Source organism: Buteo buteo, chromosome Z, assembly GCF_964188355.1.
Source record: "Buteo buteo chromosome Z, bButBut1.hap1.1, whole genome shotgun sequence".
Lineage (NCBI taxonomy): Eukaryota > Metazoa > Chordata > Aves > Accipitriformes > Accipitridae > Buteo > Buteo buteo.
The window spans coordinates 63993278-64014219 of NC_134204.1; the positions used below are offsets into that span (position 1 = coordinate 63993278).

The 20942-nt window shown below is 39.3% G+C and overlaps 1 protein-coding gene across 2 annotated transcripts in view; it reads right to left on the bottom strand.

The window, feature by feature from the left end:
• EPB41L4A (erythrocyte membrane protein band 4.1 like 4A) overlaps positions 1 to 20942 on the bottom strand; it is a 139144-nt gene that overhangs the window by 50570 nt on the left and 67632 nt on the right. For both annotated transcript variants that reach the window (XM_075019700.1, XM_075019698.1), the window contains exons 5-9: positions 19868 to 19965; positions 16708 to 16828; positions 10663 to 10750; positions 8446 to 8534; positions 8010 to 8073 (exon numbers count right to left, since the gene is read on the bottom strand). In XM_075019700.1, the coding sequence (XP_074875801.1) occupies positions 8010 to 8073; positions 8446 to 8534; positions 10663 to 10750; positions 16708 to 16828; positions 19868 to 19965 (460 nt within the window). The remainder of the gene's footprint in view (positions 1 to 8009; positions 8074 to 8445; positions 8535 to 10662; positions 10751 to 16707; positions 16829 to 19867; positions 19966 to 20942) is intronic.

The following is a 20942-nucleotide window of genomic DNA, read 5'->3' on the forward strand; positions in this document are numbered from 1 at the left end:
CACATAACAGAAAAGTAGCTTCAGATTTTATGATTTAATTTACATTACAATTTCTAGATCAGACTGTCATCTGATGTGATTTCATATAAACCCACACAACTATAGTCACCAGTCCACTTTTAAAGAAGAATATCAGATCAGGCCTGTGGTATTGCAAACTTTATGCAATATGATGAGTCAATTTAACTTGTTAGGAAAGAACTCAATGACTCACTTTTAATATGCAGGATCTTGCTCCTTCATCCACTCTTAAATTTTACTTTTAGGCAAAAAATCGTCTGCTGCATTTAGACTTATTTAATTACATAATCTTGGAGAAGAGAGTTTGTGGGTTGGGGGAAGGGAGGGGCGGAGAGAAGCCAGGGTGTTTGGGGTTTTTTTAAAGAGACTTTTTAAAATAAGGTATTTCTGCCATATCTTATTATTAGCACAGTTCAAATGCCACTGGAATTCAGGGAAAGACTCCCATCAGGGGAAAGGTTCTACTTGTCCATTTTTTATTCTTTTTTTTAAGTTAAAGTTTTAGAATTTTCCAATATACAGAACAAAGGGCGCATAACTCATGAAAATCAGTGACTAAAAGAGGGACAGTATAGCTACATTGCTGTATGATTGAAACATCTGACCAGCAAACATTACTGATTCCATCATTTGAAGGCATTATTTTCTAAGGTGAAAGAAAGCTCATCTCAGCTGGTAAGAAAAAAATTTTAATGATTACCTACATACTGAAACATCTATACTTAGTATGCAATAATCGAAGGCACTCAGGAAAAAACAGCATAGCCCTATAGATCCAATCTATTAAGTTACTGAATTCAGACCTGGAAAGTTAAACAACTGCGTAAAAATCTGGGAATGGACCAGCAAGCTTTCTGATAACACACTGAGATGTATTTATTTGAATCTGAAGGAAAAGCGCATCTGGAAACTATTGCCTCAGAATAGACACTTGTAGTAAGTCAAATAGCAAGTTAAATTTTACTGAAAAGAGAGAAAGAAAGCCTAAAACATTCACCTCCAAGGTCTTTCACCAACACAGAGGAGACTATTCATAATTCTTTCACCATTTTTCACCTTTTCTGCAAAGGATTCAGTAACTCACTGCAGCCAAGTCCAATATGACACTGCATTCAGCACATCTAGGTTTAGGACTTCCTCTATTTACTTTTTAACACTATTTAAGGCTTGCAAGAGTACTGTGATTGCCCTCACAATTTATAAATGGATATATAAAAATTAAGCAGTACTGGAGACAGTAATATCTTCCAGGTTTAATCTTTCTCCCCTAAAGGAATAAATAGATTTGTACAGGTAAAGCAAGGATGACCTTACCTATTAACACCATGAACTTTCACTTCCAATAAAAGGCATTATTTTTAGCATCTTGAACAATTGTAATTTCTTACAGGTAGTGAGAGTTAGCTGGGTTTTTTCTTATTACTCTCATATATCTGAACCAAAAGAAACAAAGACCTATTGTACTTTTACTAATGATTTATAGGAAATGACAATTCCAAACTCATTCAGTGTTGTTTGGTGCCTCACAAGCTACTCCCTGCTACTCATCCTATCGCTTTCAAAGCACCCGGTGTACTAAAGGTGAGGCATCGTAAACCCTGAAGGCTCACTGCTTCCAGAGGAGTCCTGGTCACCTGCACAGTCTGAAGACCTCTCCTCTCCTCTGAACCAGCTTTGGTGTTTGTCTGTTCTTTCAGGAAGCCAGCTGTGCTCACCAAACAAGCAGAAAACCACTTATTTTTGTATGGTGATTTTGGCTCACATCTGTGACTTGCACCAGCAAGGGAGGGGGCAGGATGACACGGCCAGGGGCTGCAAAAGGACAGGCATAAGCCCTGGCGGCAGTATCTAGTTCTTGAGCTGTTTGACTACCTTCTCCTAATCCCGAAGAAGGCAAGGCACTGAAAAACCATGAGGGCGAACATAAAATACTCCTCCCCTTTTAAATGCTTTGAAAGCTTGTCCTGCAGTCTCCAAAACACTCTAAGGCTCATACTGCCATAGCCTCACCACCATTTTTACCCACGGGAGGAGAGAGAGACTAGCAGAGGGGGTGCAGACAGCTTGACTATACTATGAGCTTATAAATAGACAGGCACTCAAACATGTAGCCACAGCCCTTATCTCTTTTATGGTGCCTCTCAAATCAGCCTGAAGACCGATGTGGCAGGGCCTTTGAGATCTCCACGAAACCGCTGGTGATTGGTACAGCCCCCCGCCACAGCCCCCACCACCACTTGACTGAAAGCGTGTTACTAACACCTTCAAAGGAGACCAGTCAGAGGGGTCATTGCTCTACCTCACCACAAAACGCCTTCGGAGCTGCCAGAGCTGACACACCGGTTCGGGAGCGCCCACGCTGCCCTTTGCCAACAGCCCCCAGCTCGCTCTGCCGCGCCACCATGACTACACAGCTTTCGAGCTCCGAGCTGCTCTGCGCCCAGCTAGCTCAGTGCCCGGGTAGGGCAAGCTCAAGTCCGCCTGGAAGAGAAGACACACACTCAAAACGACAGTCCTTCCCTCTGGGGACCCGCAGATCCCTTGTTTGTGAAGTTCATGGATTGCTCCAGGGATAAGAGGGCTGATGACAGCAGACTTGCACCCATTCCGTGGAGCACTGCACCCATCCACAGATGAAAAACGTTTTGAAAACCTATGATTCAGAGCAGGCTTTAGCTGCTACACTTTACGACAAGACATATATTGGTTCCCACCAATCCAGGCTCAGAAAAGGAAGAAGAAAAACCCAAACCCAAACCCGCAGCAGGAACCCTGCCATCACACACACACACCCCACTCTTCCTAGTTGCACTGAATATTAATATAGCATAAGGAGAGATCTTGCCGCATTACAGAGCACATTGTATGTACATGTAATACACATGCATGTACATGTAACAGAAATACTAACACTAGCTCTCAAGCTACTGCTTCCCAACATTATTCTTTGCCAGGTTAGGCACATACCTGGACACTATCAATTGTTAACTCCAATAGGAAATATTTTGTCTTTATATATTTACACAATGCATACCAATCATAGCTTATGTAACAGACAACGTATTATTACTGGTTACACAAGGTCAATCCTTAAGAACATTATACAAGTCAGGAATTAATAATGCTGTGCCAGTTTGCATAAAGCATGTCAAGATTGAAACAAACATATCTCAGCCTCATATTATAACAATCAAAAAAAAGACTAAAGAAGAACTTACAAAAAAAAGCTGACAGTAACATCTTAGTGGCAATGAATTCAAGTTTATGCAGGAATTTTAATCCTAGTTCTCCTTCAAGAATGTTCGTTACTGAAGATTTTGCTATCAAGCCTTGAACCAATCTTACAATCCTTCTAAGATGGCTTAGAAAGTGGTTAAGAAAAGCCAAGAAAACCCCCAACCATGAAAACAAGCCAAAACGGTTCTCTATGGTGGACTAACTTCGCTGTGCTTGCTCACCTCCACCCTCTGCTACCACTCTGGCTTAAGTGGGTGCAAATGCAAATGATACAAAAGTAATTTGTAATTCTTAAAACCATAATAAAGATCAGAATGCTATTTTTGTCTAGAACTGAAATCTAAGCTAAATTGGACTTTAGAATGGGAGGAACATCTCTTCAAACCCTGTTCAATCTTCCCAAGAAGCTGAGAGGAATAAATCAAGTTAGAAGTTCCTGCCTAGAACTTGTAACTCAACATGGAATATAGCAAGTGACAGGGCAAGAAAGGGTACAGCTGAACCCCCTTATTAATGTAATCACTTTTCAGACTTCTGAGACTTACAAAAAGCAGATTTTAAGAAATAAGCATATTTCCAGGGTTTTCTGAGCCTGTTTAAAAGAACACAAAAATCTTGTATTTAGACAAGCTTCAGCCACCAGAATGGGGAGCATTATGTACTCTGGAATAGCCCTGAAGTTCCTCTAGCATGAATCAGTGCTTGCTATTACTCTTAAAAACAGTCTTTAACAACTTCACCTTATGAATTCAGCTGAGCTGGGCCTCTTCATATGACTAAGCAAGACTGCAGAGGAAGGCATGTCTTGAAAACATAAAAATCACTTTTAACTGCACAGTTTGGGGGTTTGTTCTGACTTGAAAGAACCCAAATTTCAAAACCCATCAAAACAAAAATTTCAGACTTCCAAAAGACCCTTCCCTTACAACAAAAAATAATGAAAGCGAGTGTTTCGCACACTCAACACATTCTGGGTTGGTGAAAGAAACACGAAAAGTAACAAGTACAGAAGCTTTGCATAAGCTCTGCGAAGGAGTGAAATCATTCACTTGCATGTTCAGACACAGTGCAACTGAAGTAAAAGGCACTCTTACAGAAAACAGCATGGGGTTGCGGGGAACAGCAAAGAAGTACTTGGTACCTACAGGCAAAAATGCTCCACATCTCTCACTCCTGCATATTATTACATTTACGTTCCCAGCCTACACAATCTATCAAAGCATGTTTTTCTCTATTTTATTTCATGTCCTTAGCTGAGAGAGAAATCTAGGAAGCAAGCCGTGTTTCTCACACAGGGGAAGCACAGGAGGTGTGCTGTGCACCCCTCTGATTACCCATTTGCACACAGTGCATCCATTGTGATTAGGCTCCGTTTTGCTGTTATCGGGGCGGGGGCAGGGGGAGGCCTTTGGCAGCCACCTGTATTGCTGGATTGTTTCCAGCAAGGTTGCTCAACAGACATCTATGCTACCAGGAACTGTGGACAGGCATCAGATGGATCTCTCGGTTTTCTTAAAGGAAACTGCATGAAAATACACTTTTCTCATCTTCAAAAATTCTTTGTGTTGTTCAGGGAATCCTTCTGTGCAGTCCTCACAGGGGAAGGGTTGCTAATTTCATGCTGATACCTAGAGGTTTCATCACAGAAAGCCTAACATGTTCTAGCTCAGAATTCACAGCATGGGTCCACTTGAGGGACAATGAAATCCCGATTCAATGATTAACACCACTGAAAACGAGTTTCTGTCAGCTGGTCCAGGTCATCGGTCTCATATGTCAGGTAAGTCATGGATGGCCAAACATTAAGGGCAGTATTTTGTTTATGAAGGGGCGACTGCAGTAACCTTTGGGAGGAAACATATAATACAAGCAAAGTAGTGAAAGATAAAACCAAAATACCGATGGTCGTGCTTGCACACAATAGCAACAGGCATGCAGGAAAATATAAAGAAGTTAAATATACAGTAAATGTTCTCATGGAAGAGATATGAAGAAGTACAAGAGATTACGCTACAAAACAGGAAAGGTGAAGCACATTATTGTAAGACAGTAAGCATAAATATCTTCTGCTCAGTAAATCATCAAGTTTATGAAAAATGAAACGATGTAAACAACTCAGCAGCCATAAATATGGGTGACACAGGCACCCACAAGCGTATTTTTTAGGTAGCCTACGGACATGGACCTGTCCATTTAGACTGCCATGTCTGCCATCTGTCAAGGACATCAGGATGTCCACCGCCACTCCTGTAGAGGGAAGTACACATTCAAGTTCTTTTGGTAGGTTTGAAAAAATCTCAGACAAATTTATTGAAAGGGAGAACAAAGACACTACCACAAGCAACCCCGTGCAAGGGAAGAGCAACACTTCATTAGTACTCAAAGCACCACCAGCTTCCTCTTGACGAGCAGGTATAGATACCCATGAAAGGTGCCCATCAGTGTGAGTAAAGGTAGCTAGTGTGTGGAAACACGAACTAAAATCCAGCCTGCACAGAGTTTTCACTACAATATGGAAAACATGATTCACACAAAGCACTCAATATACTCAGAAGTAATTTGCTCTTCTTACTACGTGATGTTAACTCCTTAGTTATATGCCATAAAGCTCCATCTAAGACATGGGAAAGTCTCCATTATTTCTTCTCCTCCTGAATCTTTTCCAGCATTCTCTCCAACTAACTGCAAACCCGTAACACATTCCAGACTTGGTATACCACATCTGAAACATGGAAATTATTAATTCCCTGGGCTGTAAAGTGATATCCCAGGAGGCAGGATAAAGTAAAAATGGCATGTTTACTCTCCCGTCATATACCGCAAACTCACGTCCCACGTGGAAGGACAAAGAGATAGCATTTATTCCAAAAAACAGAGGATAAAAGAAATTAGTGAATTAAGTTTTCAAGGAGTATTGGAACATACAGTTGTACAAATACACTGATGAGCTTTTCCTCCTCTGGGTGCAGAGCAGCATAAATTGTCATGACAGGTTTAATCCAGAGACTAAAGCTACTGTTTACTTATTCCAATACGTAATTTTGTACAAAGTAACACCACCAGAATGTTTAAAAAAAAAGGGAGAGGAAGATTTTTCTGGGCCATTTTGGCCTTTCCTGATCTTGTTAGGATATGAAGCACTGTAGAAACGCTTCAAATGAGTATTAGTTGCAAAAGGATATTTTAATGATGGTACACACCCTTGTACTTACTGTTCTCTTGAACAATTTCCTAAAAGTACCTGTTGAGACTTGAAATTACCAAGTGCTGTCAAAGTGTTTGCCTTATAATCACAATAGTAAGTGTTCACCAGCTGTCAACGTTCACAGTCTCAACTTAAGCATGTTTTCCAAAGCTTCCAGGTTTTCTGCTTAGCATGTTAAACCTTTGCAATTCCACATGGTTTGTATAAAAACTATACATAAGTGGCATCAAACAGAAACTACAGCATCACTTCAATGCAATTCACTCTAAGTCAAACTCGGACTTGTTTATACATGAACAGGCATTCACCCTTCACATGAAACATTGAGAAAAGTTTTCCCAACCTCCCCTCCAGCCTTCAAACAACTCTCCAGTTACAACAAACACACCATCAGAAATAAACTGCCCATAGATCACCACACCAAACAGAAACAAACCACTTAGGAGTAACAAATGCAAAACTTGCCAATAAGTCTGCAGAGGCCCAAGAAATGTTGTCCATGACAGAAGCAAGACAACCAGTCAGGTGTACACTTACATTTCCCAGAATGTACCAAACATACCAAATGGCCTCATGGAAAAATCATGGACAAGACTAACAACCACTACATAGATGAATTAAGATACATAAATAATCAGTAAAGGGGAATACTTCCAGCAGGTTAGTACTTCTTCAAAACTATAAACTTTCAGTCCTGATATTCCAAAGAGACCGACAAAGTATTTTCAAAAAACAACTCAGCAAACTAAACTTATAACTCAACCAGATATCAGAAAACACAGACTGACTGCAACTATTTGTTTTATTACACTTCATAATTTTCTCTACATCCTCAACACTCTCCTCCTCCCTCCCCTGCCTCACATGCTTCATAGGTGATAAATATCTTTCCCTTTTTTCCACTCACTCTATCTTAAAACTTCTTCACTTGCTATCAACCTGCTATCCTTGCTCCACTGGAACCAACATTGTTTTCTCTCAAATGGTCTAACAGCACAATGATGAAGTTAAACTCTGACAAATGGGTTTCAAGCTATATTACGTGGCTGCTTCTGTTTCCAAGCTACAAAATTACTTGTACCTAATAGCTTTGTGAGTTTTCCGCCATCCACATTTTGGTTAATATTAGCCCTCTCTGTACATTTAGCCTAGTTTAAAAGCACTATGTAACACCATAAACAAGGCACTGCAGAAGCAGTCTGCTCTAATTTACAAAGCATGACATAAAATGATAAAAGTTTGTTATAAAACTCCTATCTCCATACTGTTCTGCTGAAGTTCCCTCCGCTTGCCTGCAAAATGCAGACACAAAACCTTTCTTCCTCTTCTTTCTCTAACAAAACTGCAAGCACCATGAGGAACATACTACACTTGAGGATAAGGTGGTTTTCTTGCAGTAACTATCAATAAAATTAATTTCACTTTGATGGTTTCTTGCAGTAAGTTTCAATAAAATAAATTAGACTTTGATGGACCCACAAAATTTCCCACTTCATTAGACCTGAGATTACTTTTTTTTTTCTTTCAGGCTTAAATAAAAACTTACATCTTTTCCCAGGACTCTGAGTTCAAACTGTGTCTCCTTGAAATGAACTTTTGTAATTCTAGGCCTGTAATATTGGAAAAAAAGACAGACAGAATTTCATGAGTCTTTAATTTCATGCATAATAAAATATAAAGTTGTATATATTCACATACAAAGACAAAAAGAAATTAATAGGTAATTTTATTTTCAGGTATGCACAGAAAATTAGCAGTATTTAAATATTTCAGCATGCATATGGTAAGGGTGAACTATTTTTTTTCAATACTTGGTTTATCAAAGAATTAAAAATCTATATAATCTAGACAAAGATTAAGAATTCCAAGTATACTTTCTTTTATTGATACAATTAACCTTTCAAATAGATATCACAGATGATACATTTCCATACAACATTGTTACTGTTTTAGCAGAGACTGCATATTTAAATTATACATACCAGAAATATTTTCCTACTTGTTTTTTATTCTTGTAGACAACAACTCCTATGGGTGTTAATCCTAAAAAATACTCAGATTTGTTTTCACCCTGGAAAATAAAAATGTATGTCATCCATACGGTTGCAAGTTGTATCACTTTAGCAGTGAGGTCTAGTGAGGAAGTCTGCCTGATGACTGACTTGAACATATAGTTTCACTCCCTGTGCAAATGGGAAAATAGTACTTGATCTACTGATGAAAACTCCTGTCTGGGAACTTGTAGGCATAGAGCCAAACAGGCAAGAAAGAATGGCAGTAAGGGAAAGAATAGGAGATTCCGCAAGCCATGGTGAAAAACAAAAATAACTTTATTTTTTAAGGAATTACTTTCAGCTATTTGGCAAATGGCCAACTCGGAAACTAAACTCTTTATTCAGACATGAATGCAACAGACATCCTAACTTTCAGCTGATTTTCTGACCTATTCTACTATAATATAACCTCACAGCTGCCTTCTCCCTGCTAAAATAGTATCACCTGCATACTGCTACCAAGTGAAGTAGCTCCTCTGAGGGATACGGACCATGCTTTTGTTCAGAATGGGTAGCAACACACAAGGAACAGCCTCATGCATCATCTCCTCCAAAGGAAACTATTCCTGAGGTCAGTATGCAAGTCGCAAACCGTGTCCAGAGAGAACAGGGTGAAAACCCTGGCGCTGAGTGGCAGAAGGCCCCCGCCTCCCCATTTTATGGTTAGTAACCAAAATCAGATGCACCCTAAGCTTGAAATAGTGCAAACCTTAGTGCATGAGGTTAAAAGAAAGTCAGCTGCCGACACTTGTTCATCTGCCTACTTGAGGCAATGAGGAAGAGCCCTGCAAGCTCTAAACTAGCAGAGCATGAACCACAAAAAATACCAACTGTGCGACAGACTGACTGTAGAAAGTGTCTTTCTGCACAACTACTGATGTGAGAAAGCTCAAGCACTTCTGGCGAGCTCTGCTTGTGCTCCTCAGTGAGCTAACTGCTAAAGGCAAGTTTACTTTTAGTATGACCAAGCTAGGAAAAGAACTACATCTCTTCACGTGTGCAGCTTCAGTCTCAAATGAGGGCTTCCGATGCTGTTGCAATATAAATAGAAAAAATTATATTCATGAGTTAGACTTGGACATATTACAACTCACCCCTCATTACCCAGGCAGAGATCTCATTGCACAGCAAAAGCAAGCGATGAGAAAAAAAAATTTTCCAGGCTCTGCTAATTTAACACGATTTTGTTGGATCATGTTAAATCTTGTTCCAGTAACTCCCCCAGCTTTCTATGTGTGGGAGGGGCACACAGCATGGGATATGAATGCAGTTAAGCCACAGAGTACATTAAAAAATAATTCACATTGTGGGCTACACAATTTTCAGCAGGAAATACATACTTAATCTTCTGGTAGTATCTTGATTTCTTTATTTTCTTTCAAGTAATTTTACAAAGTACTGACATCTAACTCAATGAACTATCTACATTACAACTCCCCATTTGAACTTCTGATTTTCTTTTATTCAAAAAACCTGCCACAAGTGCAATTATTCAAACAAGATAGAATGATATTTCCACCAGGAGCACATAGCCTCCAGGTGATGACTTGGATCCAATCCCAACATACACGCTGTTTTACAAAAGAAGTGGAGGGTTTTGCTGAGGCAATACAGACAACTTGCAATGCTACATGATACAGCAGAGTAAAAGCTGGAAATGTACTCTGGATCTTTAGCAAAACCTTCACAACGAATCCTGAAAAAGACCAGACATGCTGCTGCTACCTTACCATAGTTTTTGCAATGGTATTGAAGAGGTTTCAGGACACACTTGATGTTATTTACACAAGAATAACGTGCAAATTCTTGTGTCAAAGATAAAGGTCATAACCTTCTTCCATCTCTCCTGACACTTGCACTAATTACTTCTTACTTATCTGAACTGTTTTTTCCAGAGTATAACTGATTGTCTTTTATAGGTGTAATACAATCACAGCCTTTCATCTGAAAACCATTAGGCTTCTGTATGTGTGAACAATTGAATCGCCTTAGTCTGTAAATATGTCTTTCCTTTGCATTTCTTAAGTACAGTGTTTCCTTTCAAGTTATTCTGTGGCAACTAAACTATATAAATATTCTCCCTGATATTACTACAAGAATTTTTTTTCATTGTTACGAAGTTTAAAATATTTAAAGAACACTTACATAAACAGGATGGAGATCCACTCCATACATTTCCAGGGATTTGGCCACCCCTAAGTAGTTCACTTCTGCCTCAGCAGGAACTTGACCCCTGTAAACAAAATTCTGTGTAAGAACTTTGCACTTTCAGTCAACATATTGAAATAGATCATATTAATAAATACAGTCTGCTGGACAGGTATGCAACCCTTCCTAACATTTGTTTAGACTGTCATTATCCTTTCAGCATTGTACTTCCGCTCGCTCCAAGTAAGACTGGACAGTAGGCATAAACTTTTACTAAACTCTCTGCTGCAAGATCCCATTACATATATATGCTACGGTATACACAATGTACACCTAGTACAGTGGCTAATCTTTTCCCCGCTGTCACAAACATACTTGAGACATTCAATTTTTAGGGTTGAATATGCAAAATATTTTTTTTCCAATAACAACATGATTATTAATAAAGCAGGAATGGAATGAATGACTGGGGTACTGTTTCCCCATAGCAGTGCTGAAGCTACAAAGGATTTCTGAAAGCAGGGTTCATGATTTCAGATAAAATATTCCTTTATTCATAAAATCTTGCCTACAGGAAGTCCCACCAACTGGTAATACCCAAGTCTGCTACTGTAAGAACAAAGTTTGGAGTCTGTCTCATGAGATTACCAGTTTCAAAGATCTAGCTTGCCTTCCTATCTGCAAGTATCAATTCATCAGTTAAAAACTACCATCAGCTGCATGCTGGTAGGAAACAATAGGGGAAAACTGGTGGGGGGAAAAAACTGGCTACTAGGAACATATTTGACATCACTGATGAAGAATTTATTTTCAAAAAGAACAAAATGACTAAATAAATTCAAAGCCTTCAACAGACTTATCCTCAGAGTTTAATTTGTTCTTCCCTTAATAACCGCCATTGATACAACAGCAAGACACTCTGTTGCAAGCCTGAAATAATTGAAGCTGCATTTTCATCTTCGCTCCTTTTTAATACTTCTGTGAAAGCTACTGGACTGTTACTGGGAAAGTACAGCACATCTTGTGAAAATACCAACTCAAAAAGATGCACCTGCTGCTTCACCCTGTGATTGGTCTCTTGGGGAAATACCTCACTGCATTTGCTACCTTTCAAATTCAAGGTGTGAAGCAGAGCTCAACATTTTGACTCAAGACCTGGATAAGTCCTGCAATATGCACATTCTCCCTTCTTGTCTCCCCATTCTCTACAGCCTAGCAGCTACTTTCCAGGTTTTCCCAACTTTGTTTATGCCCAATGAGGTAAAAAACACATCTAATGTGAAAGACGTGAAACAGCAGTGCTAGCATGAACGCAATACTATAGGTATTTAAAATACCTTCTTTGTATCTGGGAGATGGGCAGCTTCAGCCCATCTTATCCATGTAGCAGCATCGATACTGCTTCAGGTATTAGTCTTTCTTTCCAAGGACTCCCGGAAAAGCAGCAGACCTGAAGCTTGTAAGACAACCCCCGTTCTTCAACAGCTGGATTTCCCAGAAGATCTGCAATTCATCTCCATATGGAGAACACTGGGTATTCAGCGCATCAGCATTGTCATGTCTGATGTCTTTTATCCACTTGTGCTATAAAAATTTACTCCACAGCTTAATTTTTTTAAATCTTGTTGGTAGGTCTCAGAAATGGAAGCAAAATGTTCACTGGAGCGGTATTGTCTTACTGAGTTTCCAGGCAGGCTAAATATCAGTCCTGAGCAAAGCGGATTACACCATTACCAAATTAGTGCTAGAATCCAACACCAATTTAAATACCGCTTACTGACCATATTTAGAAAAATGCCAATGTGCTTATCCCCCTATTGTCACCTGTCTCTGAAAGTACCAAAAGGCTCATATGTCAAATAAGAGCGTGCACATGTGTAAGTATTTTCACAATAATAAATAATTTATAAGAAAGTGTATTTGCAAAAATATTAAAGAAAGCAAAAATGTGAGCTGGATCTTCTGAAAGAAGCAGATGGAAGGCAGAGGAAGAAGTCGTCCCAAACACAGAAGGAGAAGACAGAATGTGAAGGGGAGAGGGGAATGTCAGGGACTGAAACAATTCCCACCACTACAACGGGTAAGTGTTTCACCTTTACCGTGTATGAAAACACATGTATGAAAACACAAACTCTCCTCAGCATCACACAACCTGAGAATACAACCTAAAACTGAAACAGTCTTTGCAATTGGTAATGACAGTGAAGGCAATGTAACAGCCATGCTCCACTCATTCAGATGGACAAAGAGCACCTGAGTGCCACTGATGGCCCTAAACAACATTGAAAGCTACTCTCAAAGCTATCAGGGGCATTTTAGCTGTCCCCATGCCCCAATGACAGCATGTAATACCGATTCAAAATACACAAACAGCTGACTTGCCAAGTATCAGTTGGTCCCAGATCTGCTGCAGTGTGGAACAGGCAATGTCAGAGGGCCAATACAAGCTCTCCCATTTGCACTGAGGGATCATATCCCTCCTCCAGCACCACGAGTGTCTGCTTCCTCACATGCAAGCCCTGAAGCCACTGCTTGGTCGTCCAGATGTGCATGACAACATAAGGTCACCTCACCCTGCTATGTGACCTTGGGATTGCCAATCTAGTTTACAGATGGGACAACAATCACAGTAGGCAGACTGCAGAGACGTGATGCAGTCAGAAACCGCTCCCAACTGTGACTTCCCTCACCGTACTTGATTTAGAAACTTGGTCCAAAAACTGCATCCTGAATGACTACCTGAATAGCTATTGTGCTGTGTAAAAAATGGCGAGATAACCTGCAACCAAAACCAGTTCATCTGGCCATAACTAGCAGGCACATGCAGTGCCACAGCTGTCGTGAAAAAAAAAACCATGCTTCCATGCTGGGCTCCAGAAAGGATAAAGAGTTCTTTCAAACCACATCAGAAACCTGTCCCTAAAATGTCTCCGGCAGGTGAGATAATTTGGGATATACCCTTGGCCATTCTAGCTTCAAACTTCTTAACTAAAGAGACCGCTGTCACCTGTGCAGAAGTCAATGCTGGCAGAGCTGATGATGACAGGCTGAAGTAGCAAGGGGCACACCTTAAGTTTCACTCTCTGTTCTGATGCTGCTAAATCCCTGATACCTAACTGCAGCCAAGCAGCAAGAGTATCAGAGGTCTAGATCAATAAGCATATAAAAACAATAGAGTCAGAGTTAAGACAGTTATCACTCCTCTTCGCAACCACTGTTCTCCCAGCTTCTGAATTTCATCTTCAAGATTATGACCTTTTGGAGGCAAATGGGTCTTAATCTGATTTACTACACTAATGACTACAGAAACTTGAGAGGAATGAAAGTTGCTTAGTATCGGTGGCCTGGTACATAACAATTCATCTCAAGTTTCATTTCTCAAACACAACATCTGTGATGCTGAACCAAACTAACTCTATGTGACTCAGTTTCCAATCTCTGGAACAGAATATACTTCATAAAAGGACCTGTAGCTCTCCATAATGCATCAATTACTGTAAGGCAGTCAGGTAACCATACAGAAATAATTATTGAACAACAGACTCTCTTCCCTGCAAGAGAAAGCTCAGGTCAATGCGGCAACTGGCACAGACTCCAATTACAGGAGAACTTTTCAAGAAGAACAGCAGTGTCTCTGAGTTAATACCTATTTTCATTAAACAAGGCACAAATAACACTAACATGCAAAACTACAGGCAAGAAATTACTTAACCTTCATCCAGACTGTGGCTTAATTATAGCAAGAGAATCAAGAAATCTAGATCTACATACAAGATGGCTAGCTCTGATTATCTCTACATTACTTTGACAAAGGGTATGATGAACATACTCATAAAATGTTTCTTACTGCTCTCATCTTAATAAATGGTTATATCACAATTGCACCTAACTTGGATTTGTTAGAACAAGCTTCTTTACACTTACCAGGAACTGAACTTGGAGATAAGCAAGTAAATGTTTATTTTGGCTTTATGTACGGTTGAACTTCTGGCATATGTTTTATTTTCAAAACCAATTTCACTTTTTGCATTTTTGAAGGCACTGTGGTCTAATATTTGGAACAGCAAGTCAGGAAGCCAATCTCTGACTTGCAGTGCTTTCGCACAGTGACTGGCAGTTTGGCCTTTGTTACTCATACACCAAGAGTACTTCAGTCTAAAACTAATCTCACGGAAAGTATTTCATACGTAGAAGGCCATTTCTAAAAATGAGTAAGTGGGAGAAAAAGTGGCTCTGAATTGCTGGGGATCTTTTTATATTTTTTTGTAGGCTTAGAGACAGTGTAGAGTTAAACCTCCTCTTTAAGAAGACTACTTACACAGCTGCTGCAAATGCATCTAGTATTTCAGCAATATTCACACAACATCACTTTCTCTCTGCCTTCTTTACTGGAGATCATGTTCCTTGCTCCAACTTCCCTAAGAGATTGCTATGTTTCTCCTCTCTATGTTGCTGCTGTTGCTCCCCTCTCAAGCACTGACAGAACTGATGGGGTCAGAGGTTACTAGTTCTTATCTTGTTCTGCTTATCTGTTGGGCACCCCAGTCCATCTCCTGGTTGCCCCTATTGCAGTTTTGCTTACCACTCCATTGACAAGTAATCAAAGGAAAGCATTGTATGCACAAATTGCAGTCTGACAGAAAATCAGCTGATTCCCAAAGCAGCATCTTGGGATCCACCGTCAGGCAGAGATTATCCAGAATGTCAATGATAGTACAACTCACATGTTTTGTGTCCAAGGTGATTGTTATTCCAACAACTGGAAGACAGAGAATTGAAGTTTTGCAGTTTCTATTATAAAAATGAATCTGTCTTTTCCAACTTTTACAAAGGTTAAGTTGGGATTGCATGTACCTCCCAGGTCTGTTGACATACGTTTTTCAGATCTCTGCAGTTCTCCTTTGTCCTGTCTGCAGTACGCCTAATATTCTCCTTCTGCAATCTCTTCAATGGTTCGCCCTGCCTCATGTTACAACTCTAGCTTATTCCCACCTTCTTAGCTCCTTCTCGTACGTAAGAAATATTATTGGGTACAGTTTCAAGGCCTGTGAACTTCTGTAGTGCCTTGTTCAGTTTAAAGCAAAATTATTTTAAGGCCCACCAGATACCCTGTGTTCCCATTGCTTTAAGGTCATACACACAGTTTTGGAACTTGGTTTTTGTCCAGAAACCAGCACTTTGAATGCCTGGTGCTGCCTGAAGACTCTGTTTCTATCTATCTAGGTTGTGCTTTTTTTCTTACAATTCGTATGTTCTTCCTTACAGTGGAATCCTTTATATTGGCCAGTGCCAATATGTTTTATGTAAGACATGTTGGTTAATAAAATTAAAGGACTTTATGCTTGTACAACCAAACTGTCTCTTTAATTCATGCAGCTGTTGCAACTGAGATTATCACGTAAACCATGGGCATGCAAACTGCTTTCCCGGTACCTCCTGCAATGTGAGCTGCTTCCAGAAAGGTTCATGCAGGTTGCTACAAGCACTCCTTCATTACCCTAGCTGAGGATCTGGCAAGAAAATAGAGGCTTCATTGTACCAAGAGCTGTACATTATTAGATTAAAAGTGGTTTTGTCCTAACAGTTCATTTGAATACACAGGGCCATACAAAAAAAAGAAATTTATTATCCCCATTTTACAGACAGTTGACTGAGGCATGGGCATAATAAGCAATTTGTCCAAAATTATGCAGGAAATCTGTCCTGGAACAGGGAATTGAACTCACAGATTTTTATTTCATTCTTTTTAACTACAAAACTAAGAGGAAACAGGAGCACTATTAAGACTGCTGTTTCTGAAACACCCATACCTAGGTCTGACAGACATTGTATTTCCAGTTATTGTCCTACTCTGTTCCTAAAAGAACAACTCCAATTACATAAAATGTTTTCTGTTTCTGAGGGACATAACTGGATGCCCTGTGTTCTTTTCTCGGGTGTAGAGACCTCCACCCTGCACCACAAGCTGCTCCTTTACCCACCTACCAAGTATTTCCTTATCTGATGTTACCTGCCAAGTTCCCAACAGTACTGAGCTCTTACATCAGAGTTTTGTGTATCCGTTCTATGGCATCCTCCAGCTCTTCCTTCTGGTCTGGAACAAAGCGGTACTCTGAGACGTAACCTGCAGTGTGCTTATAGGGGTCATAGTCCCCCAGCTCAGCTAGAGGACACAAGAAGACAAGAAAGGTCACCAATTTTCAACACTTTCCATTAACCAAAAAATACATTATATAATCCACCTATTGGTGCCAAGCCACCTCTTTTCAACTGTCAATTTACCATGCAGCCAGTTAAAAAACCCAAAGACAGTATGGAACTGTTCCTGTTAGCACACATAAAACCAAGAAAAAATGTCTTCAGTCATTTTGAAAGAGAAATGGAAGGTTCAAAGAGCTAGAGGCTTTGACAGGAAATCCACCACTTCTACAGGACTAGATATAATTTTGTCCAAGCCAGCAAAGTTGAAATTTGATGACGTATTATTTGGTAGCATGTGTAAAACAAATATAGAAGAAAAGTCTAATTTTTCAGTATTGATGGCCTCACAATAAGCTGTGATATTACAGACAGAACTGATCCATATTCTTCCTGGGACTCTGAACATAAATGTCAGTGTGGGAATGCAAATGGAGACAAATATCCTGAGACACTTAGAGATATGCCCTTCTAAGGGTAAGCGTCATTTCTTGTGAGGAAACACAGGACTTCATTTTCAATAAAGAATTGATATAGTTCCTGAACATTAAATTAACTTTCAAAATCAAAATATTTTTTAAAAGAATTTTCATAAAGAAAAGAACATAATGAATAGCCAACATAATTTTCTTTCAAACAACCTTGAATTTGCATATATTAGTCATATCAGTTTACACATTGCAATGCAATTATACAATAATACACACCTTGGCCAGAACTCACTTCTACTGATCTTAACTATAATTATCTATTAACTATAATTATCTATTAACTTAACTATCTATCTCAGAAACTCTGCAAAAGTTAGTATTTCAATTTTTTAATAAACCTAGGTAAAATCTGCATAGACTGGGCTTCTCTGAGCAAAGCTTCACAGGTTTCTATCCAATGACCACTAAGCCAAAAACATAGCCAGAAGGAGTCTTCAAGAGCCAAGAAGAATAAGACTCATCTAATAACTTATGTTTCTTTCCAGAATTTAATGACGTTTCTAGAATAAGACAGTGATCTGCTCAGTAGAGATGCTGAGCAATTTCTCTAGAAAATCTCCATAAAAACAATGTGATTCTTGCCCATAGCAGGAGTTAGAACAGGAACTACTACAACACTTCAGCATTCCCAAGAGGAAAATCAGTATATTCTGCAAACTGTGCCATGGCTACTGATTCTTCCACCATCACCACTATAACAGTCGGCAGTCTTCGACCACAAAAGGAGGAAAACAACTCATGGGCTAAGGACAGGATCTGCCTGCAGACCAAAGATGACACCCAGGCACAACCTGACCGGTGAAAGCAGGGCCCATGGCTGGAGCAGGACGTGGGTAGAGGACTCCCTGAAAACACGCAGACCCAGCTACTTCTCCAGATCTCAGCAGCTGCTAGCTCCACCGGCAAAGACACCTCTGATACCATTACAGAAGCAGAGCTTCTCAGCCATTACTGAATGCCCACAAACACACTTCATCTGAGATTAGAAAAGCAAAAAGCACGGTCTGGCACATGACCCTTGGAACGGCGGTTGACCTGAGTGCTGATGCTTTGGGTTCATATTTTCAGTCTCTGACACAGACATTTCTCAGGTGTCTTAATGCACTTCGAACAACTGCAGGCCCTAAATAAAAGGACAAATCTTTTTACAGAGCCCATGGGAATGTATGCTTGCTGGTGCTAGGACAACTTTAACCCACTGTATGTAACCTTTGCCATGCTTTAACTCTCCTCTCTCACATGAGCTTGCTCATACTTTTCCAATAGAATATCTGAGATTAGAATCACAGAAATAGGATTTTATACCAAAACAACAGCTGCCCATACTCCAACCGCCCTACAAAATGACTAAAGGACAAGAATTTATTCTTTCTACTCATTTCTCATAATACAATTAAGATGTTACCATCATTACATATTTTCCTGCTTCATACCTGCAGTATTTTTTCAGAGAAGACATGTCTGCCAATAAAGCGAAACGTGCATTGCAAACAGTTTTTCACAGTATAACATGCTACATTTCTTAGATGCCAAAATGAAGTTGAAAATAATTGTACAAAAATAAAAAATGCCTGAAATTTTAACTTTTCAGAAACACATATAACACACCATGAAATTCTGTAGAATGCCCACTCCCATTTCATACACAAATCATTCTGCCTTGTTATTCTAAAATGGCAATGAAAGCAGGACTATTTTTTATCTTGTAGTGTTTTTATTTTTTTATGTTGTATTAAGTGTTGTTGAGTCACACTTGGAACACCAATAACACAAATAATCTTTGCTTAATACATATTACTCATGAGAAATCTAAATTTAACATAGAACAAATTACAGATACAGGTCCCAGCATGGCCCATCACAAGATGTTTGGTCACCAATTGTGTTTGAATACAGAGCTTGAGCTGTACTGTGAAAGGAATAACTAACTGGTAGACAGACAGCTCCTTTCTAATTGATTGCTAGTTCTATGAAGTATGCAGGATGTAACATCCACTTCTGAAAAGCTAACTACTGATGGGTGAATGCAGATAGAATTAAAATTCTTTACTTCAGGTCAAAACACATCCTCCTTCTTCAGGCATAGGTACATTCATATTGACATAATGTAATTTTTGAAAGAATCTTGTATTTGACAGACTTTGTTGGCTAAAAGCTGGCAATCGCCCATCAAATGTCTAAACCTCCCGATGAGGTTTTCTCATACTCTATATGCAATCCAGAGTAAACCATAAAGTCTTAAGAACATGATAAGATATTCCTCAGCAAGGGAAAGGGTGTTTGGCAGAGTCTTCAGACTGACTTCTCAGTTTCTTCTTTACATTAACTTCTGTATCGCTTCTATATTACCTATTCAGAATGGTCATCTATTTACAGTTCTTTAGCTGAAATCAGTCATATTAGTTTTGTTGTGTTTCGAAATGGATGCATAAAGTGTTAGTGCTAAGTCTTCAGTCGCCACTTAATAATGCAGGACTAAAGAAATAAGCTCTCAGTTGGCCAGAAGAACTTACATTGAATTACATATGCTCCCAGCTGTGCTGCAGTGTTGACTGGACAAGGCAAACGGCCCTGTAAAACATCTTGCTTGACCTGCAAGAAAAACTGATACCTAAAACACAGAGAGAAAACAAAGTTGTTATTTCAGTATCGAGTCTGATGCACCAAGCAATGTTTCTTCATATTCCAGTTTACTGAAGACATACCACATACCATAACTACGTCACAGTCAAAAACTGTATTCCTCGCTGAATGACTTTTCCCTTATTGATCCTTGAATTGAAGTAACAACTAAGATTAATCTAGAGAAAGATCTAGGTAGGGGAGCACTCTGTAGTTTTCCCATGTGCTTATATCATGCAGATAAAGTTAATTTTCCCCCTAAAAATGTGATTTCCCTCTTTTGACTTTCATAGAGCAGTCAGGAAGTGGAGAACAGGGCTAGGAATCAGAAAAATTGAAAAAGAAACCTATCAAAGGCTGAAGTTTAACTTGATCAGTGGGTCAACGTAAGGCAGAACTGTGTATTGGATACTTCTTCACTCAAAGGTTTCTTCTCCACACACCAGAGTATCAACTCTAGAGCAGAAAGCAGATTTGACGGAGTCCATACACCCATGAAAAAGAGGGATGGGCATACCATCAGCAGCTAACTGTATTTGTCATAGCATAGGGTACTCTCCATCTTGGAATAGAGATAGCAGCAGTAAAAATGTAATTTTTAAAGTCATAATGTGCTTCTACACTTGATGAAGCATTTACTGAGACCACTTACAGTGAAACAATATGCACTAAACAGATGGAAAAATAAAGACAAGAAAACAAGCCATCATACAAAGGATCTGCTTGGTTTTGCAACTCCCCATACTCATTTATAGGAAATCTTTTAAATGCTGTTTGGATTTTGTCTGGTTTTATTACAACAGATTTATGCAGTTTCACATCATCCTAAGTCAATTTCTTGCATCAAGTTCATACAAAAGGTAACAATACAGAGAAGATAACTTTTTAAAGAAAAAAATGGTCATCCATACAAACACATAGCTTTTTCATTATTCACTAATTCAACTTTTTCTACATAGAGCCATT